The sequence below is a fragment of the Passer domesticus genome, chromosome Z (assembly GCF_036417665.1).
Source record: "Passer domesticus isolate bPasDom1 chromosome Z, bPasDom1.hap1, whole genome shotgun sequence".
Lineage (NCBI taxonomy): Eukaryota > Metazoa > Chordata > Aves > Passeriformes > Passeridae > Passer > Passer domesticus.
In genome coordinates, this window is record NC_087512.1 from 46,094,718 (window position 1) to 46,118,067 (window position 23,350).

The 23,350-nt window shown below is 37.7% G+C and overlaps 1 protein-coding gene across 9 annotated transcripts in view; it reads left to right on the plus strand.

Moving 5' to 3' along the window:
- PIGG (phosphatidylinositol glycan anchor biosynthesis class G (EMM blood group)) overlaps positions 1-23,350 on the plus strand; it is a 73,233-nt gene that overhangs the window by 11,592 nt on the left and 38,291 nt on the right. For 6 of the 9 annotated variants that reach the window (XR_010354225.1, XM_064405619.1, XM_064405615.1 and 3 more), the window contains exons 6-9: positions 539-751; positions 8,877-9,094; positions 11,485-11,766; positions 18,820-19,277. Coding sequence is in view for 7 of the 9 variants with exons in the window: in XM_064405619.1 (XP_064261689.1) it covers positions 539-751; positions 8,877-9,094; positions 11,485-11,766; positions 18,820-19,277 (1,171 nt within the window). In the remaining 2 variants the exon portion in view is untranslated. Of the gene's footprint in view, positions 1-538; positions 752-1,743; positions 1,989-8,876; positions 9,095-9,790; positions 9,888-11,484; positions 11,767-18,819; positions 19,278-23,350 lie in introns of those variants that run through there. The other 3 variants (XR_010354226.1, XM_064405620.1, XM_064405621.1) reach the window with 3 other exon arrangements.

Sequence of the window (23,350 nt, forward strand, 5' to 3'; positions counted from 1 at the left end):
GAGCCTCAACATTCTTTACCTGATGTCTAATTCTGTTTTCCTAGCAACCTGTTATTAATTAAATCTTGAGCTGTTGTCATTATATGGAGATGCTTCTGGAATGCTATCAACGTTATTTTAGGTTCTCATTCTTTGTTCATATATTAAATTGGCCTACTGTAGTGCTTTCTATTATTTCTAATGTAAAAGTCATGAAATCCTCTCAGGATGTAGGCTGCAATTTGATACTAAGGTGATGTTCTGGACCATCTGTTTTCTTACTTGTATAACATTTATGTCGTGTTTACAGTAGTTGTTAGCATTGAAGAGTGGTGCTGGCTAAGAATTTAATAAATATTGGATTTACAGCAGCAGAAGATAGCAGCTGAAAAAGATCAGTCAACTCTCTGTAGACCACTTAAAATAGCTGATCTAACACCAATTAAACAATTTTCAAACTAATAAGGTGCCAGCTGTCTCTGGAGAAATAGAATGGGCTTCTTATTGAAATACTTATTTTTCTCTCTCTTTTTCTTTCTCTTTTTTTTGTTCATTTTAGCTCCTCTAGCCCAACCTGAACATGTGCAGCAAACAGATTTAGCTAGCACACTGGCAATAGGTCTTGGCCTACCAATTTCAAGAAACAGTGTTGGGAACCTTATATTGCCAGTTGTTGGAGGCAAGACAATGAGAGAACAGCTACGTTTTGCGCACTTGAATGGGTTCCAGCTTAGCAGATTGCTGCAAGAGAATACACCTGCATATGAAAAAGGTAAATTAACTAAAAAAATGTTACAAACATATTAAAAGGAGACTGTTTATAAAACAGTTTGGACTTTTAAATTTAATAGTATGGCATCGCACTGCAAGTTAGCTATTCTTTTGAGAGCAGTATTCAGAACCGTTGTACTGAATTCAGTCTTTACTGCAACCTACTTTGATACTGTGCTTCTGAATACAGTTTTTGTTTTAATGACTACTAATATTCCTAGTTGGCAAAAGAGCAAAAATAATGATAGCGTAAGATTAAAGTAAAATTGCCAGTGTAGTTAAATCTCAGTGGTTTCATAACTGCTCTTTGTGAGGTGTTCTATATAGGGCACTGACTCTGAGCTATTTGGAGAATTAACACAATGTACTGAATTTTCTAGTTTAAATAAAAAGATGCTTCAAGTAAAGCTGGGAGATAATTTAGGGTAAGTTATCTTATTGTTTCATTTTTATATATTTACTTGGAATGAGAACCTAGACAACAGCTTATTAAAAATTCATGGGGGGTGTGTGTGTATTTGGAGGAAAGAATAAAAAACAAGTAGAAAAAATAAACCAAACATAGCAAAATGTGGTATTTCATTAGGAAGCATGATACAAACCTCAGTATAAATAATGAAGTTAATATGATAATTTTGTGAAAAAAATTGAGTCGGAGGGTGAAGGACAATATTTTGCTATTGACATTAGAAGATGTTGTCTTAAAGTGACTGTGAAGCTTGTCAGTTGATTTGTAATCTGTTGAATTACTAAAATAACTAGATGAGAATGCAGAGCTGTTTTACAACTAAGAATAATTAAAGTGGATAGCAATGTAGATTTTCACAAAATGATTGTTCTAGGTCAAGAATCAATTATCTTTCAACATCACAGCTTCTAATCATAATTAAACCTTGTCCAGGAATCTCAAGAGAACAAATTCTACTTATAACAACAACATGCCTATAGCAGAACCCATGCTCCATCTCTTCTGACATTTTTTTTTCTGCACAGATTTCTTCACTTAACCCAGTTGTGTCAAGTGAGGAACTTGCCCTGTTGAGGGGTTTCAGGATATGACTATGTTGCTGAAAATGCCATCACAAAACTCCATCTGACAGTATTTCTGCAAACACTGATGAAGCAGGCTGGAGTTTCTACCAGCATCTTGTTTGTATCTTCATTTTAGTTTTACTTTTTGTCTGTGAACAGCTTAATTTCAACTTTCATCTGAGAAATTAAAGTCAAAATTGCCGAGGATAAAAATGTGCGATTTTTTTTTGGCGCTTGCTTGTGACTGCAAACTTATTAGAGGTGCTACCATACTGGAAAGAGTTTGGGAGGCAAAGCACCACAATGACTTTCTCTTCTTTCAGTAATGGAAAGTCTCAATAACATGGTGCAAATCAAGGTCCAAGTCATGGTAGCTTTTTTTACAGAGTGAGTCTTAATGTCAATTTCCCCTGTTTCTGTTGACTTCTTAGAGGGATCTTGCTTTTCTTAGAGTTTCTAGATGTGCAAGGCTGTAGGTTAATGCTTGGCTCTGTTCAGTTAAGACTGGCAGGGAAACGGTACATTCTGTTTGCTGAGTGTTGTTTGATTGATGTGGATACTTCAGGCCTAGAAATACTAAAGAAAATGTCACTAACTCAGTGACTAATATATGTAACTCAAGATCATGCACGGATGGCCATTTGTTTTGTATGGCTTTCAGGTGAAGATAAATGCCATCCCACTATACCACTACAGGCACATACACATCTCTCAGGATTCCTCTAGAAGGAGGTTACCTTGCAGAGAAGTTATTATATTCAGTAATATGATTCATGTTCAAGAAGTTTGCCTATTTCTTAAAAAAGGTAAAAAGGAGGATCCTAGGAACTCCTTAACCAGTCAACCTCACCTCTGTGATTGGTAAGATCACAAAACATCTTCCTGGAAGACATATTAAAACATATGGAAAACAAAAAGGTTATTGGAAATGACTGACACTACTTTGCCGGGGCAAATTGTGCCTGGCTAATTTAGTGTCCTTCTATGATGGAGTAAATGCATCAGTGGACAAAAGATGTGTCATCTACTTAGATTTCTGTGAGGCCTTTGGTAAGGCCTCCCTGAACATTCCTGATGCTGTTGTTAGAGTGATATGGTTTGACAAATGGACTCTCTAATGAATAAGAAATTGGCTGCATGTCTGTAAAGTCGGTGGCTTATTGTCTGATTGGAAACCAATAATGAGTGGTGATGTAGCAAAAGATGTCTCTATTAACAGGGCTGGCAATGAACGAGAGAATCTTAAAAGCAGCTTCCTGCCTGAAAAATTTTACAATTCTAAGATTTTAAGCTGGGAATATGAGGAGGGAAAATTGATCTTTATGTCAGAGTGGTGACAGGCATGTAGCTGTGCCTGGGAGTGGATGATGAAATAGCTGAGAACTTCTGGGTCAGGATTAGTGCACAGACCAACATGGGCAATATTTTATGGGCATCTAGGGCAGACAGATGGATTGTAAGGAATTTGGAGCTTTTCAGACAACTAGAGGGAGTCTTACTTTCACCATCCATGGTGCTTATGTGGTGCTTCAGCCATCCTGTTGCATTTCAGGCTAGATAACTGGACAGTGAGATGGACTGAAAAGTGGCTCACCTGCTGGGCTCATGTGAATGTGATCAGGAGCATGAAGTCCCCCTGAAGGCCATTGTGATCAATCACAGGGCATGACCCAAGCCAGAACTATTCAACATCATCATCAATGATCTGGCCAGTGGGACAAAGTGGTGTCCTTAGCAAGGGAAGGACACACCAGAAATCTGAGAGAAGTGCTTGATGCAATAGGTGGGTCTCTTGCCACTCAGAAGCGCTTTGACAGGCTGAAGAAACAGGGTGATTCTGAACCTCTTAAGGTTCAGAAAAGGGAAATGCCAAATCCTGCACCTGGGAAGAAGTAATCCCAATGTATCATAGCAGATTGGGTTTTGACTGACTGGAAACAGCTGGAAGAACCACCACGGCATGACTGGGGACACCAAGTTGATTATCAGGCAGCAGAGCACCCTTGTGAAAGGAAGGACATCCAAGGTGGCATGAGGAGGACAGTCATCCATTGGCCAGTCCTGCCTCTTCTGTCAGCTGTGGTGAGCAGACATCAGGAATCTTGAGTCTGGTGCTGGGCTTCTCACTACCATAATTTTGTGGATATAACATAGTAAGCGCAGTGCATGGTCATGAAGGTGATAAAGGGATTGGAATGTCTGTCGTACAAGGAGGGCCTGAGGGTGCTAGGACTGTTTAGGAGGGGTCTGATCAATGTAGGTAATATATGATGGGAGGGAATAAACAAGATAGGACCAGGGTCCAATTGGTGGTCCTCACAAAAAATTTGGAGGAAACCTTTTTAGGTAAGATTTGTCAAACACTGGAATGAGTTGGTAAGAGAGGTTGTGGAGGCTTCATACCTGTAAATGTTCAAGATCTGACTGGACACAGATCTGAGCAATCTTCTTTAACTTGCCCTACTCAGAACCTTTTAATCTGCATTTGTAGAACATCTGAACACTCATCAGAATTTTACTGACAGCTCTTGGGCTATATAATTTCTGAATTCCACAGACAAGGTCTTCTGCCAGGTTTTTTTGAGTGAAAGAAGCCCCAAAAGACAGTTGGAGTCAGTCATTTGCTTAGTTGGACATCACTCATATTGAAACTGCTGCTGCAGTTTCAAGCTTTCCAATGTGGATTCTCCTCTAATAGCAACTAGTGGATCATAACATTTCAGTTCAATGCTGAGAGAAATGCCTATGACTGTAACTTCAGTTTAAAATGAAAGATATACTTGAAAATGCTTGCAAGGATAGCACAAGTCTTGCTGCTTTTAAAAAAAAAATTTTGACTGTTGAGGTGAAAACCAGTAAGCTCTGCTGAAGGGGAAAACATGGCATTCCTGTCCAGTGCTGTAATTTACAGCACCAGCTGTTGGGACCATGAGGATGATGACTGAGTCAGGAAAAAACCTCACCCATTTTAAGCTATATCATAAAATATACATTCATTTTTGGTGGAATATTGGTTTTCTTCTTGACACAATGAGATAAGTCAGCTGTCAGTTGAGTTGAATCACTGTCAGATGGGAAGGCAGAATGATTTTAACAAGCTGTTTCATAAAGAAGCCATGGATTTCCCTGAATTCAACTGCTCCAATGTTACGAGCAAACTGTAATAATACACGAAAATTTCTTTTCATCTTAAAGTGTGTTTTAAATATATCTATTAATAAATAAAGAGCAGAATGAAGGTAGGTCAGTAACTCTGCCCCTGGGTTTGTTCATATAAACACACATTTTAAAACTTTAGAGGTTGCACAACATTTAATTGGACTTGGGCTTTGCTTTATTAAGGTTCAAAAGAATCCTCACACTTAAACATATCAAGTAAATTAAATTTTACATGAGAAACTTGAAGGTTGACTAAGGCTTTGTTATTTAAAACATATATTTTTGAAACATGCTAATAAATTGTAATGTGAGACATGATGTTTCCTTTTGATAGATGTGGATACATGCAGCTGAAGAAAAAGTCTGAAAAAGGAAAATAAAAATAGCTAGCAAAAATTAAAAAGCTGAAAGAAGAATTATCTAAAAAAACACATTGGGTTTTTGAACAAGTTTATACCTCAGTGTAAGATTGGCAGCCCTAGGTATTTAGGAATGCTTCCCTCATGTTCTGAACTTCTGAACATGTAGTTGAATGATAAATTAAGGCCTTTTCTTTGAAAGACATTTTACAATGGAATGAAGAGTCATGCTGGAGAGGAAGTTGAATGGTGTTATTAAAATAAGCCCAAGTTTTTCAGTTTGGTACTGATCCTGAAATTGCATTAGATTAAAATAAATTGACTTTTACTGGGACATGTATGTGTTGAAACTGGAGAAGTCACTTTTACATTATTCATTCTTTCTTATACCCCTTTTTAAATGATTGCTGCCTGTCACAGGAACTAAGTGAAATTATTGTCAAACAGATGCTTGCAAAGCTTATCCATCTGGTTATGATAAGACAGTAGTAAGGCTGAAGCACAAAGTGCTAATGTAATACTATGCAAGTAAAACATTGCCAGTGCTTGATGAAAAGCTGGGCAAGCTTTCTTTGGATTTTGCTTCAGTTTTGACTTGTTTTATGAGTATCCTGTATGGGAGTGACTTGCCAGTATTATCTACCTGTTAGCAAAATACTTCTCCAACAACTTAATGTCCATGATCCTTATTGTTTTATGCTTTCTGCATATAAAGCTGCCACTGAACCATATAACTGGTGTTCTCCAATGAAATTTGGCAACCATGGTCTTTTATTCCTGTCTGAAAGATCTTTGAATCATTCATTCATGAGAGTTTGGCTAAAAGTCATCTTTCATAACATGGATGCAATAGTTTTGGTGGGCAGTTAGCATGGAAAGGAGTAGAGGAGAAGGAAATAAAAATGCTAAAAGGGCTAAAGAGGGAGACCAGTCAAGAAGCATGAAAAGAGAGCAGAACAAGAGCAGAAGATGTGCAGGGAATTTACTTATGTTTCAAAATATAGCTTGAACTCATTTCAGTCTTCTGTATAATGAAAGTGTGTCATGTCAAATCTCAGTTTGATTAAAGCTCATTTTAGATGATCCTTTATGGATGTCCTCAAATGTATGAATATTTAACTCTTATTTCAAATATACCAAACAAGAAACTTGACAGGCAAGTTAAAAGAATTACAGGAAGCAAATGAAATCCTCTGTGTCACAGGCAGCTACCTTGATATACAGGTGTTTGCTGCTGGCTGGATTGTGCTTTCTGGCAGATCCCTGCAAGCCCCCTGCATAGCAGGGTCAGCATGCCTTGGAGTCTGCTAGAATGCTTGGTAAAACAGACTGGACGTTTTGAGTTAAACATTGCCTTTTAAAATTCTCACCTTGAATTCAGCCCACAGTAAATCATGAAATGTCTTTTGTGATAAAAGACTTGTAAATAGGAAGCACGGTTCTTTCATGACTATACAGATTGAGAATAGAAATACTTCATTCACCTTCATTCACTTGAAATAAAATTTAAATGTTACTGGATTTAATAATGTACTTTTGCTGAAAAGACTTAAAAAATAATAAAGTGGGTTTTTTTTCCAAGTAGAATGCACTGTTCATCTACAAGGAGTGAAAAAGAGCTGCAACTTAAGTCTTTATGACATCAAAGTTATTTCACTCATTGTTTTCATGTTTTTTGTCTGAACCTGTACAGCTGTACAGTAGTTCACCCTACTTTTAGCTAAGAAGGGAAGAACTGGACATTATATAAAATTTCCAAATTGACCTTTTGTACTTAAGTTATCTTTACCTTTCAAGACAAATTGCAGGGAAATAGCAAGTACTATTAGTGTGAAGTGAAATTGAACATCTATTTTTCAGAAAAATGCAGATAAATGTGAATATTCATGCATAGTGTAGTTCCAGTGAGATATGAGTTTCTGAAAGTTATGCTCTTGCTCTCCATGTGTTATCAACTGAATTTGTATTGTGAATGCATACTGTATTCAATGACCAGTATTTGAAAAGCAGAACCACAGATTAGGTAGAGTTGGACTGGATTCACTGCAGGTTATCTAGTCCAACCACCCTGCTCAAGCAGGGTCCCCTACAGCCCATTACTCAGGAATGTGTCCAGACAACTTTTACATACCTCAAGAAAAGGGCTCTGCCACTTCTCCATACAGCCTGTTCCAATGCTCAGCCACCCACAGAGTAAGAAAGTTCTTCCTTGTGTTTAGGTAGAACTTCCTCTGTTCCTGTGTTGCCTCTTGTCAACAGGCAGACTCCTGCATCTTGCTGGGCACCGTGGAGAAGAGCCTGGCTCCATCCTCTTGACACCCTCCATTCAGATACTGACAGACATTTCTGAGGTCCCCTCTCAGCCATCTCTTTTCAAAGACAAACAGGCCCAGCTCTCTCAGCCTTTCCTCACAGAAGAGATGTTTCAGTCCCTTCATCACATTTGTTGGCCTTCTCTGGACCTGCTGCAGGAGCTCCTTGACTCTCTTGTCCTGAGGAACCCAGAACTGGACACAGCACTCCAGATGTGCCTCACCAGGGCTGAGCAGAGGGACAGGATCACATCTCTCAACCTCCTGGCAATGCTCTTCCTAAGGCATCCCAGGATCCCACTGGCCTTCTTGGTCCCCAGGACACACTGCTGGCTCATGGACAGTTTGTTGTCCACCAGCATCCCCAGGTCCTTCTCCTCAGAGCTGCTTCCCAGCAGGTCACCCCCAGCCTGTGCTGGTGCCTGGGGTTGTTCCTCCCCAGGTGCAGGACCCTGAACTTGCCTCTGTTGAATTTCAGGTGTTTCTTCTCTTCCCATCCCTCCAGTCTGTCTAGGTCCTTCTGAAGGGCTGCACATCCTTCTGGGGTATTGGCCAACCCCTCAGCTTTGTGTCATTAGGGAGCTCGCTCGCGGGAGGCCTCTGTGCTCTGTGTCATCCAAGTCATTGGTGAATAACTTAAATTTCTTTGGACCCAATGTCTACTCTTAGGGGATGCTGCTACTAAGAGGCCTCCAACTAGATAGACTTTACATTGCTGATTAAAACCCTCTGAGTTCTGCCTTTCTTTTAGTTCTCAGTCCACCTTCACCATCCACTCATCCAGCCCATAGTACCAGCTGATGTGGTGTGTGTGTTGTCTTCTTTGGTGTTTTCCCTTGACATCAGCCATTTGATAATTTCCTACTTAGCTTATACAATGCGTTCTGGATAATGAGTAGTTCCAGTGGGCAGCATTGCTTTCTTCCCCCACCCCGCATTATCTGAAGCATTTAAATTGTTTGTCCTGGAAACATTTTGTAAAAATGAATGACAAACTTATTTTAATGAGTTTGTCAATTGTTAGAGGTCTTGACAGTTTATTAGGTTAGAATTAATTGCTTTTATTCCAAGTAACTGGTATTGCTGCAGAAAGATAGTGTAATGTTGCAGAAAGACAATGTAACCTGTGAAAAGATTTTCAACTGGCATAGTAATTATATATTTTTATACATTATACAAGCACATATAAAAATATGATTACATCTCCGAGTAATCTTTGTTCATGGATCCTCTTGCTTCTTTTCTTTTCTTTCCTTCTCTCCAGATCCTGGATATGAGCATTTTAAGATAGCAGAAAAATCCCATGGTAATTGGATCAAACTGTATTTAGAGGGGAATAATTCAGAAATACTCTTAAATCTTGGCAAGAAGGTCCTGAAGCAATACTTAGAGGCTCTCAAGACTTTGAGTTCTTCGTTAAGCAAACAAGTGGCACAATATGACATGTATTCGATGATGGTGGGGACTGTGATCATTATGGAGGTATGAAAATAGATCTTTCCGTGTAAAAAGTTAAGTGCACAAAAGTAAAGTATCTTGGTGTTGGATATGTAATGTATACGCCTAATAATATTTAAAATTACTGAATATGGGTTCTTAGGGTTGGCTGACATTCTGCTTGCATAAGATTAATACTCTTTTTAAAGTAAAATCTGGCCTTTAAAATGATTCAAGAGCGCTTTTGATACGAATTACTTGCGTTTTAGTGTAGCTAGTTACAGTAGATATGCAGATGTGCTACAACTTCAATTACTCCCATATTAGTTAACCTTCTATTTTTGAGTAACTTCACTGCATTAGGGAAAAAAAAACAAGTCTGGCAAGTAAATCCCTAGCTGTTCCTCTTTATCTAATATTGAGTATAGCTGCTCCAAGCAGACAATACCTTATATGGAAAAATTCTCACAGTTCCAGGAATTGTTCCTTGTACAGATAGATTTAGAGCCCTAAAATAAATACTTGCTGTAGGGTTACCTCTTCATGTCTCCTGTAGTTACAAGGATAAGATCTATCATATCTTTAATTTTAAGTGGATCTGTCCAAGAGATGATTTGGGGAAAGTTTGAGTGCTGCGTCTGCCTTGTCTCCCATGCATTATCTCTGCATACAGAGTGCCTCTGAAAGGGCTTTCTGGTAGACTGCTCAGTGGGGTTAGTCACTCTGCTGATCGCTTCACAGGAATGAGTTCCATGGTGCCCTTGCGTAGATGGGATGGTAGATTCTGTTCCTGCTCTACAGATGGAAGGTCTGGAGGTGGACAAAGTTCAGTGCAAAGGTGAAGGTGCATATCTTCCTTTGTTCCTTTGTTTTCAGAACCTGTGCATTCAAGCTGTTATTTTAGATATGAAGCACTCGATTTTTTTTTTTTTTTGAACTGCAGTTGTAGATACTTACTATTTCTGGAAAACAAATCTTAGGTGTTATACACAATCAGTTCTCATCAAAGAAATATGCAGCTACTAACCACAGAAATTTTTGTTGAGGAGTGTATGCTCAGCGTAGCTGTAAGACTCCAGCAAAATGGCTGGAGTTATTTCTTTTCTCCAGTGCAACACTAAAGAAACTGCCTTGCTCTCTAAAATGTTTTTGTCTTGATATTGATTTTCCACCTTCACTGAGTAAATAAGAGTAGAGAAACTCAGATGTCTCTTCAAACTACACTATGCTATAGATGCTGTTTGTCCTGTATTTCAGATAAGGAGAATACCTCTGAGAAGTGAACTGATAACACTGAATTTGTTCAAAAGACCTAAATTTATTTTGGTAGATACCTACAGTTTGTGCATTTTCCTGCCACGAGTGCTTTAATTTTAAGTGATGGGCTGAAATGTAGGACTTAAGCCAGTGTGATACTCAAAACTACATATTTTCATAACCAAATGAAATACGCAGTAGAATATGAAGAAATAGCAGACTATTGCAATACTTTTTTTTTTCTACTTTACAATGTCTCTCTATAGTGTGGGAAAAATTTTAGGCATAGGTCTTCACAAGTGACAGTGAAAGATTACAGATTTACAGGGGTCTGATATAGTTGGTTTTGTTTTGATTTGTTTTAATCTTGCCCTAGCACTAGCTGATTGAGGTCAGTCTAGTCCTAGCTCCTTCTCTGCAGCTTGCAAACATTTTAGCATGTGGCTGAAATTTCCGTCTTTTTGGTAAAGATTTGTATATGAGTAGCAGAAAGTTTCTTTGTGTTGTTCATCTCTGCTGCCACAGTTATGTAAGAGAAAACTTAGAATTCTGTGCGATCTGTGTGCAGGTCAGAGCAAAGTGAAAGTAAAACCAATAAATTCAGCTAAGGTAAGGAGAGATACAAGAAGTAAATACTGGGAGAATTCATAAGCTAGAAATTCAGCATACACTTGTGTGATGGTATGAGAACCTCCCCTAGTTTGGGAAGCTGTTTAGCTCAGCAGGATCTCATACATATGTATTTCTCATACAGGAAATAAATTGCCTTTGACAGAGTGTATTAACTTCAGGCATTTACAGGTGACAAACAATGGGTCAAATTTGTTTGCTTAGGAACTATTTTGATACTGGGAATTCAAGATCTTTTACAGGGAATGAAGGTCATACATATCACTGGTTGCCACAGGTGAGGAGGCAAATGATGAGTTATTAAACTTGGGAACTTGTGTGTTTAAGCCCTTAATAAATGAAAAGACAATACTGGATTCTCCCATTTATATGGTAATATCTTACTGGGGGAAAAGAAATCCGACATAATTCTTCACAGGTATTTTTGATATAGTATGCATATTAACAGATTGACATGGATGACAACAGCATGACTTTTTGTGTGAATTCTTACTGTATGCTTTAGCTAAGCCCAATTTTCAAAGTATTAATTCTCCTTTTTTTTCTAGGTTCTGATACTGCTTTTGCTCAGTGTTCCAAAAGCCTTGAGCAAGCAGGCAGAATTTGAGGTGCCCCTCTCCCCTCCACTGTTCTCTCTGCTGTTTTACTTGATGTGTCTGATGCTGTGTGCTGTTCATGTCATTGTATGCACATCAGCAGAAAGTTTGTGTTATTTCTGCAGTATGTCCTGGTTAACAGCAGTTGGAGTGATGATGTTGATATCTGCACTCATGTGTGGTATTTTATCTGCTATTGCAAAGATCTTTGAGAATTACAGACTTCCACCAAAGGTAAGCATGTGCATTAATTATGGTTCAAAATGTTTTATCTTTCATATACTGTGTTTCATATACTGTCTTCTGTCTTTCATAATATTGTCAGTTAAAATTTTGTTTTCTTTGTGTGTGCTTAAAGAAATTCTTATGAAGAATTCTTTGTAATGTAATATGAATATGTATTATTATTTAAAACTGTGATTGAAATGTGTTGTTGTCTCTGTGGCATGATACCAACCTGATGAAGATCTAAGAAGTGCTTTTTTTGACAGGATTTGAAGAATTTTTTAAAATACTGTACAGTATTTTTCAGTTGACTTTATGAGATTGGAAACATATATATGCCTTGTATAAATCCTATGCTTTTACATAGTTAGGTTTCACAATTGCAATTAAAGCAAGATGTATAATACTTTACAACAATATGAACAAAGGACAAGTGATGATACAACAGACAGTAATGCTCTAAGAAGAATATAATTTTCCAGTATACCTTTTCTTGTATTGGTGTTATTAAAGTTTGGGGTTTTAAAAAAATAATTTTGAAAATGCGATAAAGGGAGATAATTTAATCTGGTTTTTTTCTACTTTTTAAGCTTAAGAAATAGAGTTTGTTAAAATATTTTGGATTTCTTGGTGTGAGGAATTACCTTCTGTATATTACTTGATGAGTTTTATTGTTGTGTTCAGTAGAATACAGGTAATTCCAAGGAAAGAGAGTTTGCAATGTCTTTTCTTCCACTATGAAACTTAGTGTACCAAGACCTGTCAGTCACACCATGAAATCAGTTTCTAGCTGTTTTTTCTACTGCTTGTTAGTCATATTTTTCAAAGGTCTCTGATGTTCAATAGCTTCACTGCTCATAGTACTCCATTTGATGGTGCAGCCTCTGTGTAGTACAGTCCTTCATCAATCTGTGTTTTCTAGAATCAAGCTTGGGGATTTAGTACCTTTTTTTTGAGTGTCTGACAAAATATGGCAAATACCTTGCTTTTATGATATGACAACATGCTCTATCAAGGAAAAAAGCCCGCTTTCTGACTTGAAGAAACATTTTGTAACAGCTGTATTTCTTACAATTCAGAAAATTCAGAATTCCTGAGTGAAGATTAATTTTGCATTCTGTGCAGATATGTGCTGTAATTCCTGAGTGTAGATTTAAATCTAAATTCTCATAAGTAGGGTTGCTAATATATTTTATTCAAACTATACCAGATTATAATTTTGTTTCCATAATTTCTGACTAGGTGCTTTTTTTCTTAGAAAAAGAATAACAATATAATCTTGAAATAATTATTAATGCTCCAATGTAGAAATCTCACATGTACTTGGTGTGCAATGACAAACGCAACTATGAAAGATAAACTTGTTTTTCATCTTTTTACTAGTTTTTCTAACTTTAGTAAACAGTAGAAATCTAAATACGATGAATTTTGTAGACCTGCATAAAATTTACATACATGCCACCTCAATAGCATGGACAGCAATTACAACAGATGATACATTTCTTCTCCAGGTGGATAGTCTCAAAGAATCACAGAATGATAGAATGGTCTGGGTTGGAAGGGATAGGAAAGATCATCCCGTTTCAAATCCTTTCCATGGGCAGGGACACCTTCCACTGGACCAGGCTGCTCAGAACTCTATCTAGCCTGACCCTGATGGGGCATCCACAGCTTCTCTGGGTAGCCTCTTCTAGTGTCTCACTACCCTCAGATCATCTGCTTCAAGTTGATAATACACAAATGAGATTTTCAGCAATGTTTTCCGGGTTTGTTCATATGTTTGTTTTTCCAGGGCTGGGGCAGGTAGATATAAAAAATACTGGATTCTTCATCCCAGGTTGGTCTGTGATCATATTCCCACCTGAGATATATCTGAAAATGTGGAAGCTTAAGTATATCTCAATGAAGTTTAGGAAATAGTAATTCTGGTTGGGCAGACATGACTTTGTATTCAGACCAGTAGAAATAGATTTTTGTCATCCTGTCTTCACTCCTATCCCATGGGTGACTGAATTACTGGATGTATCTCATTGCATCAGTCAGGGAGGCTTTGCTGCCTCTGTTCAAATTCCAAAGAAAGCTTGAAATATTCCTTTCGTTTAGTTAGTATGTGCCTTCATTCCAGTTATGTGTAAAAGCAGTGATTTGGTTCTGAATAACATTTTTATCAGTCTCAAGACTGTTGTAGAATGATGTAGTGGGGTTTTTTTTTGGGTCTGCTTAGACAAATACAGAGCCTGGAGAAGGTGAAAGGAGCAGTGTATAAATCTGGTCCTGCTTGTAATGCAGATGTGTTCCAAACATTTGTCTCCATCTTTCATCCCCTTTCCAGTAGAATGCCTAGGTTTTGGGGGGGGAAATGGCTTTTTTTTATATGCTGTGTGTTGATCTTGAGGGCCTTCTCTGTGAGTTGTGAGTATCACTTATGCTAAAATATCTCTGAATCAAAGTGTTTTGTGACCTGTGCATCTCCACATTGCGAATCTGCCTGTGGAGTCCACTTCTGAAAGAATTCTGAAGGCCTTGTCTTCTGATGGTGGGAGTACAATCTTGGCCTTTCTGGTTCAAAAAAAAAAGCTAAAAAGCCTTTTCTAAGCTCAAGCTAGACGATAAAATGTAGGTATTCTAAAAGTAATTAAGATAAGCTCTCCTGTTAATGGCTTCAGAGCTTTTTTTCCTTCAAATTGTTTCCGTTCACTTCTAAAGATTTCTCTGAAGTGCTTCTCATTTGTAATGCCTTTTTTTTCCCCACTGTGGCTGAATATAGAAACTGATTACCAAGTTCATGAATTTTCTGAAGACCAGTGCAGGCAGTGTTAGCATCTGCTTCCTGACTGTTATTTATAGATTCTGATTGCTGTGTTTCTAGCAGAACCAGTCCCTTCTTTTAATGATACTTCAGGCTTTAAATAGTTCTGCAGCCATTTATGAATTCCAGAAAATTGTTGAAAATTTTAACTTCTTGTTCATAGTTTCACTGTAATTGCTTGGTAGTTGATTTAAGCATGGTATTTACTACTATTAATTGTGAGGGGGTTTTGTGCTGTTTCTGATAGAAATAAAAACGAACAATTTTTTTGCAACTAGAATACAGAAGTTAAAGCTTGTCAAGTAGAGGTCTCGAGAATTTTCATTATGCAGCATTACAGTGGGTTTTTATCACATCTACAAAATGTCATTCTTTCAGTTTATTTTAAAACACTTTTTCATTTAACAGTATTTTTTATTTTCCTCCTTTTTTATATATTCTTGATGAATTGAACAATGTTACATTTTTATGCAATTGTACTTAAAATATTTTTGGCATTTTCTGTCTTGGGGAGAAAAAAGCTGATTGGGTGGTGTCTTTACCAGATAGCATTCAAAAATTATCCCAAAGTGCTGTGAAAATGTAGGAGCAAGTGTGATCTGTAGTACTTTGTCATGGAAGAGTAACAATCACAGAAAATCATGGGTTCAGGGAGCTCAAGTATCAGAAGGGAATATAATGATAAGTGTTAAAATTGTGAGAGATGGTGAGCATGAAAAATAAGATGTTTGTCATCTGAAAAATAGTTGCAGAATTTCTCAGGCATTAACTGTAGATGGTTAATCAATCACACCACAAAAAAAAATGGTAACCGGAATAAGACTCAGAACACAGACTGCAGGAGGCTTTATTTCAAAGTGAAGAAATTTCAAAATTTAATGCTCAAAGGTGCATCTACTCTCATTTATGTACTGACACGTTTGCAAGCTAGCAAGGTATGTTCAAAGATAGGGCAGAGAGGTCAGTTTCTGTATTGCTTAAACATTAGTGCTGATACATCAGTTGTTAAAGTTGCCTTGGCTTGGGAGATGATACTTTTACATAATTTGAAGCCTGGCATATAAAGATTTCTAAACAAAAGCTTCTGTTTTAAGTTTTTTTGCCAAGATACCAAGCAGACTGGGAGTCATACATGTTTTTTAGTATCTGGAGTGTCTGCTGAGTTCCTCAGGGCTGAAAATGTTCAGCAGCTGGAAAAACAGAGCTGTAAATATCAGAGTAAGACCTACATTTCAATGTCTTTACTAAGGTCAGACTGTATATGACACCATACTCATGGCATTCATAAGAAGGCACAGTTAATATATAAGGGATTAGAAGTAAATTGTAGAAATTCTTGATGAGGGTATTTCTAGAATTTTTAGGATTATCAAGGCTCAGGAGATTATAATTTACATCATAATTTTAAATTTTGCATAGTGATTTAACTCTGATCTGAAATGTGGTTTGTCAGTAAATGTCATTGGATTTTAATCCTTTGATGTAAATGTAGGAGTAACTTTTTTCTCTTTTCACTGAAGTTATGAGAGACAAGCAGGCAAGAAATACAGATTCCTGATCCTGGGACATTTCACATTAATGCCATCATTTTAATGAGGTTTTTTTTTTTTTTTTTTCTGTTCCCCACTGATAATGCATCACTTCTTCAGTTTTCATATCAGTTGCTGACAGAAAGCAGATACAAGAGACCAATCCTTCTATAGATTTTATGTTATGTCTTACAAAGAAGACAAATTATATCAAGGACTTGTTCATTCTCATTTATTTAGGATCTCAGATTCCTTTATCTCTGCAAGCCAATGGGGCTTACATGCTCATTTATTTAGTTAGGCAAGATCTTTAAGGTCAGCATGATAGAATTATTGGAATTTAAACTTGCTGAAGATCCGTCATATACTGTTCTTGTCCCAGCTTTGTGAATTTCATGCTCTTTGGTCTTTGCAGAGACTACCTTGTCCTTTTGTTCCAAATACCAGCTTATGGTATTTGCTTTTCAGAATAGAGTACTAAACAAACCTGAGTGGTCTTTAGAACATCAAAGAAATTTCAAATGCTAGTAAATTTAGACTGAACCTGGGCATTTTTTTTCTGATTATTGGTATTTTTCCCCCCATTATTGTTGTGTGTAAGCTCATGGGGACTTTTTTGGTTGTGTGGGGTTTTGTTTGTGAGTTTGTTTGTATTGTTGTGTTGGGTTTTTTAAAGTTAAATGACTTTTATGTAATGTATGCTTTAACAACACAAGAAATGAAGAAGATGTCAATAGGTCATAATTGTAATTATAGCTCCTGCATTCTTTCACATACATCTCATTAGGTTTCAATTTTGCAGAAGTTTTTTTTTCCCTAAAGCAAAATTCCTAATAATGTTAACTATCTTCTTGCATCATGTGTTTGTTGTCTTCTCTGTGTTACATTGTTCTGCTTATTGAACAAAAATACATATGCTGCTGTCAGTAAGTTATAAACACAAGTGATGCTTGCATTGAAGATGCTCAGAGATACTTGTATTGTTTATACTTGCTTTCTTGTTATCGGCTCAAAGGTCAGTTTGGTTTGATTTTCATGTATTAACATGACTTAAACCGTGCAGGAATTGTAGTACTCTGTGCATCTTTTAGTTTTAGTAGGTTCTTTGTGAAATTTATCCCTGTGAATATTCAAGATTTTTTTAAAGTTCGTTCATAGGTCAATTGTAGGAGGATGATGTAGTTAAAATACGCAGTTAAAGAAATGAATGTGAAAGTAGTTTCAGAGATCTTTGTTCTGAAGTAAAAAATGGCATACAGTAATTTCAATCTGGCTTTTAAATTTTGTTTCATTAGGTGCTTAAAATATGTTTTAAGAGGTTCTCCATAATATTCTGTAATAGTGCAAAATTAGATAAACTAGAATAGTAATGTATGACAGTGTATTGATAGTGTCTTTCCCAAAACCCTTCAAAAGCATGTATCTTGTTATTTGTTAAGGTATGCTAGGAAGCTCCTGGTGGTTCCAGTGTCCTCTGGTTCTTGCTTTTACTTGCCCTGGTCTCAAGTTTTTGACATACAGACTTCTCCCCAGCTACTTGCAGTGGCATCTTGAAATGCCCACAGGAGGGACAGGGAGTGGGGCTGAACAGAAGATAGGAGAGGACTTAGTAGTTCAGGGTAGGCCACAGTGACCAGGCACAGGGCTCTGTCAGAGATGCGTACTGGCTCCTACTTATACATAACTGAATCCTTTCTCCTTTCCCCTCTTGCTTTGCCTCTGTTTCCAGCATGTTCCTCACCACCCCCTCTTCCCCAGCCTTGACACTTTCTCGAAGCTCTCTCTAATGATTTGGTACAGATCCACAGGTGCTATCAGATATCTGTAACACCCATGTACTGTCATTTCTTCCTTATCTGTTAGAGCTCTTCAGAGCTATCCCTGTGATTTCTTATTGGCCTGTCAATTAATGGCTGAAGAGCTTTGGTCATCATTATCATCCTTAGTGCATACTTACCATGGTTGTGTCTCTCTGTGGTCTTTTTATGGCTTTCTCCGTGTGCTGAAATGGTTCTTTACCTGATAACAGCAATAAACTGGGTACTCTTAACTTCCTCATGCCCTTCTCTTCAGCCCTGTCATTGAAGATAGTAATGGTAAGGCAATTCCAGTTAGCTGCTGAAAACAGAAAATTGAGCTAATGAAGGCATTAGACAAAAAATATTGTGGTTTTAGATAAGCACAGTTTGTAAAGTAAATAACAGATGGGTAAAGGTTTAAAGTAGATTTTATGATGAAAGATGCATTACAAGCTAAACAAGGTTAAAGGGTGCCATCAAGCAGTAACTCTGTTAACTTGAATAGTGAAGGCTGTCACCATATTGAGTTGAAGATATCACAGATTACAACTACTAGAGAATTACCTATTGTCTGTATCTCAAGATTTGTGCCGGATTTCTATTTTTGCTTCTACAAATATGCAACAGGGCATGAACTTCTTTTGAACCTTCTGTTACAGGGTGGTAGGCAATCTTAATCTGTACAGTTGTGATGATTATTCATAGAGAAGTTTTATTCCTTAAACAGAATGCAGTTTTAAAAAGTTATTACTGTGTTGTAGTGCTGAGTATGTGTCACTGAAATGTTGAGATTTCTAAAGATAGAAATAAGTTATCCTGCTATTTATTTTGTTTTCACTGTAAATTGCTGTAAGCACATTATGAATACTTACAAGTGAAAGTTTTATATACTCTTTCACCACTGCTTTTTTTTTTCCCCCCCCAGAATCCTGTCATGTCCAGTTATAACTGGTCAGAAATAGATGTCCTGATTCTGGCTGGAACAATTGGCCACGTTTTGAGTTTGGGGGCAAGCAGTTTTATAGAAGAGGAACATCAAACCTGGTATTTTCTTATCAACACACTTTGTTTGGTGCTGTGTCAGGAACTCTGTAGAAATAATTTTCTTCTGAAAGACCATGACCCTCAACATAGCACCAATGTGAAACAAAATTTTGATAGTATTGGGGAATCCTCTGATTGTAAGAATATAGACATTCCAGCAGCAAGTAATTCAAAAGTGGGCAAGGCCACCTCTTCATCTGAATTCATAAAAGGATCAGATAAGTGGATAAGCTTAGCAACTCCATGGATCATCCTTATTTGCTGTCGGCTGCTTCGATCCTTGAATCAGACAGGTGTTCAGTGGGCTCATCGGCCAGACTTTGGACACTGGTTGACAAGGTGGGTATCTGATTTACTGTCACACTTTCTGCCTTATTTAAATGTTAATATGTGTTTAATTTGATGAAATATGTATTTTTCTTTATGGTCTCTGATCAGAAAGTGCTGCAAACATACAAAGCAGATAAATGATGAAGTGACATAAGGAATTTTTCATTTCTATTTCATGCAGGAGTAATTATTTGTGTACTATCAATAGTTTATAATCTTTGCCCTGCACCATGACTTACCTAATGAATGCCAGTGATACATTATAGGTTTATCAGAAGCAAAAAGTAAATATTTTCCATGTGTAAGTCCATAGTGTCTGGTTTGAAAAATTAAAAATCACTTAATAGAATTAAATTTTTGAAATTAAGGCAGGAAGGTTCTGCATAATTCCAAACTTTATGAAGTCACAGGAGAAGCTGCCACACATAGAATTTTTCCTTGTCTATTGCATGCTTGTAATGTGTGGGTGAAAAGCTGAAGGAATTTATTAAGTGTAATATGATAAACAAGAAAGAGAATTTTTTATAACTGGAAGTACAGCAGAGAAGGGCTTCTGCTTTTTCTAAAGCCTTTCAGTATTTTTAAGAACTAAAGTTATTATTCAGTGATACTTAAACTGTCTGATGTACTCATGGTTAGTGGATGGAGATGCAATACTTTTTGACTGTCTAGTCAATGTTTTGCAAATAGCAGATGAAGAGGCTCTGCTGTGTAAGATAAATAGATTTCTTGCCAGTATTTTACAGCACATGGATGAAATGTCATTCATCATTCATTAAAAATGACATGAGCAAATGGACTAATATGAGACTTGTTATTTATTGGCAGCCTCACAGATAAAATGCTAATTGCAGTGACAGGCATAAGTGCTGAAAGACATGAGTTATAAGGGAATTTATTGCATTATAGCGGTTGTTCTATACCAGAGTTTTCACCATGCATTTCTGCTCTTGAGATGAGGAAATGAGGAAAAAAATGTTGTATTTCCTACATCAAGTCCATATGACAGATAACTCACTCCTTCATTATGAGCTAAGCCAATGTGTGAGTAGGATGAGGTGTGATTTCTTGTGACTGTGAGGATTTTTACAATTAATCCTGAGCATCTGCAAAAGATTTATTTGCCCATAATGTCCTGAGCCACAGTTTTGTCTTCAGACCGTCAGTCCTTTTCTTTGGAGTGTGCTGGTGCCACAAGGCCATGAAACAAAGACCTGATACTCCTGCAGCTGAAAAATTCTGTTTGTTTCAGATACATGCTTTTACTCATGTGATCTGCCAGAGATGTTTATTTACTCTTGGAAATGTTACCAGACTTCTAAAAATTGTGTGTCATGTATGGACTTAACTTTTGAAGATCCTGTCTTGCTTTATTGTGCTCCCACCTCTGATTTGTTGGCGCTAAGTATTCCTGGAAAGCAGTTAAACCTTTTGTAGTCTTGGCCTGTGGGGGTCGCAGGGGGATAACACAGATGGAGTGTAGACTGCAGATAGAGCAGGTGTTTCCTAATTTATAACAAGAGTGGGAAATCCTATATGCCCAGCTCTAACACTAGTTGCCTGTCAGGAACTTCCAAGCAACCCATTCAGGTAAACCCAATGATTTTTACATCTGTTTCCGTTTACTCTGGTTGTTTTGGTGGTTTTTTTTGGTTTGGTTTTGTGTTTGGTTTTGTTGTTGTGTTGTTTTTTTTTTTTTTTTTTTTTTTTTTTGGTGTTTGTTTGTTTGTTTGTTTTGTTTTGTTTGTTGGTGAGTTGTTGTTGAGGAAGGAGAAGGGAGAGAGGTTTCTATTTTTGTGTTTGGTTTTTGTCCCTGTGAATTGGAATTCATGTGAATTTGAATATGTCCATTTCTTTCTCTGTAGTGGAACCATGGTTGAACCCAGGGTGAGGAATAACCTTCCTCTGTCTTCTGGTATGGTTCTGCATATGCAGCTCCACAGGCTGTTGGTTGTCTTTGTTAAAAGGGCATGTTGCATGCTGATTGTTGAGTCAGGGTCCACCCCGGTGTTTGGAGTCACCTCTGAGAAGATGATCAGCCTCCAGTCTGTCCTGATACGTGTAGCCATTCCTTCCAAGGTGCAGGACTTTCCTCTTGGGCTCACTGAACTTGATAAGATCCCTGGTGGGCAATTTCTCCAGGCTGTCAAGGAGCCTTTGAGTGTCAGCAGACCCACCTACGGTACCAAGCACCCCTCCCAGCTGTGTATTGTGGGCAGACTTGGTGAAGGGGCACTGCCCCATCGCCCAGGTCACTAGTGAAGACATTAAGCAGTGTGGGCTCCGGTGTGGGCAATGCCCAAATCCTAGGGTTGACAGTTAGTGACTGCCCTCCAGGTGGACTTGGTGCTACTAATGGCAACTCTGTGAATGCAACGTTTGAGTACTTTTAAGTCTGCCTGACTGTCCACTTTTCTAGCATGAGATTGCCTATGGCAATGTTATGGGAGATGGTGTTAAAAACCTTGTTAAAGCACAGATAAACAACAATGCCTTCTTTGTGCTCTTCCAGTGAGCTTGTCTCACCACAAAAATCTGTCAGGTTGATAAAGTATTCTCCTTCATAAAGCCATCACAACCCTATTATTAAAACTGTCTGCCTCCCCCTTCAGTAAGGCTGAAGTACAGCAGCTAGAGATCAAAACAAAACCATCAGAATTTTACAGATTAATTTCTTCCTCTGTTCCCTGTCAAATTATGGCCTCACATTGAGTGTATTTGCTTAGGTCTTGAAGCAAGTAGAAGAGAAAAGATTCTACATCTGTAATCTTAGGCTATGACTGATTGTTTGGCTAAAATACTATATTTTGCCATACAAGTGAAGGAACTTGCTCTCTTTCTCCTCACCTCACTGGCCTGTATTTTCCTTGTTCATGTGTTAGTATGGTGAACTACTGTGTCACTGCATAGAAGTGTCTGGAAGAATAACTCAAGATGGCATGGGAAACTCTTGGCTTTCAGCTGGATCACTTCTCACTCTAATTTACCATCAGTCTTGGCAGGCAATTGGGCTGACTTAGTAACAGGAATGTAGGAAGGGAAGTGTATACAAGTCAGCACTGCTGTTGTTGAAATTACTGTAAGAAGAGAACGTGGAAGTGTCTGCATCTTTTGAAGTGCTGCAGACAAACAGTTTTTTCTTTCTTCTGTTGTCAAGCATTCCTTACAAAACCCACTTCCCTTTCAAATCTAATTGAGAAAGAAGCAATGATTCCCTGCCTTGTACTTTGGGAGGCTTAAAAAGCTTATGCAACAGTCCAGAGTGTTGTGCCATGGCATGCTAAGAGGATATGTGATTAGGACTGTCACTGTCACAGTTCTGCCTTCTCCCTTTCACTGGTGCAACTACTTCTGCTGTGTTTGGGGACAAGTGAAAGAACAGAGCCCTGGCAGCCCTGGCACATGTAGGCTCAGGCTGCTGTGTGGGGCTACATCCTACTTAAAACAATGGGCAATTTTCAGCCTAACAGGAGAATATTGTGTATGGATCCATGGTGACATAAACTTCAGTTGCAATATAGAGTTAAAAGATCAGTAATATTTGAAGTATGGCAATTTTTGGACTTGAATGATGAGATGTAGTTAAGTGTATGACTCTGTTATGGCTCACTGAACAAGCTTTGGAAAGGTTAGTCAATGATGGAGCTAAATCTTTATACATCCTGTGGTATGTAAAGTGTCTGGGAATTCCTATTTGGCCAGCATGCTTCCATTTGCTTTGGTCATGGGTTTTATCTTTGTTCCTTCTCCTTCACATGATATTAGGGTTCTAGAGATGTCTGTTTCCCTAGTGATTTTATCAGTATTGAGATGATGTATTTTCCTTTTAACATGAATTAAAAGTTGGTGATAAACTGAGTTGCATAAAGCACTTCTTCTTCCCAAAATGTATTGCTAGTCTATAAGGTTGATTGTTATTCTATTTTTAGTAATTGTTTAACTGGTGTAGTTATGTCTTAATAGCATGTTTTTTACTAGTAAAAATTAGGAACCTTACTTAGGTAAGCACATCATGTGTGCTGTTGTTAGTTTAAGTTTGGGCTACTCAGGCTTTTTCTAGGCAGCCTTCTATTTCATCTTTA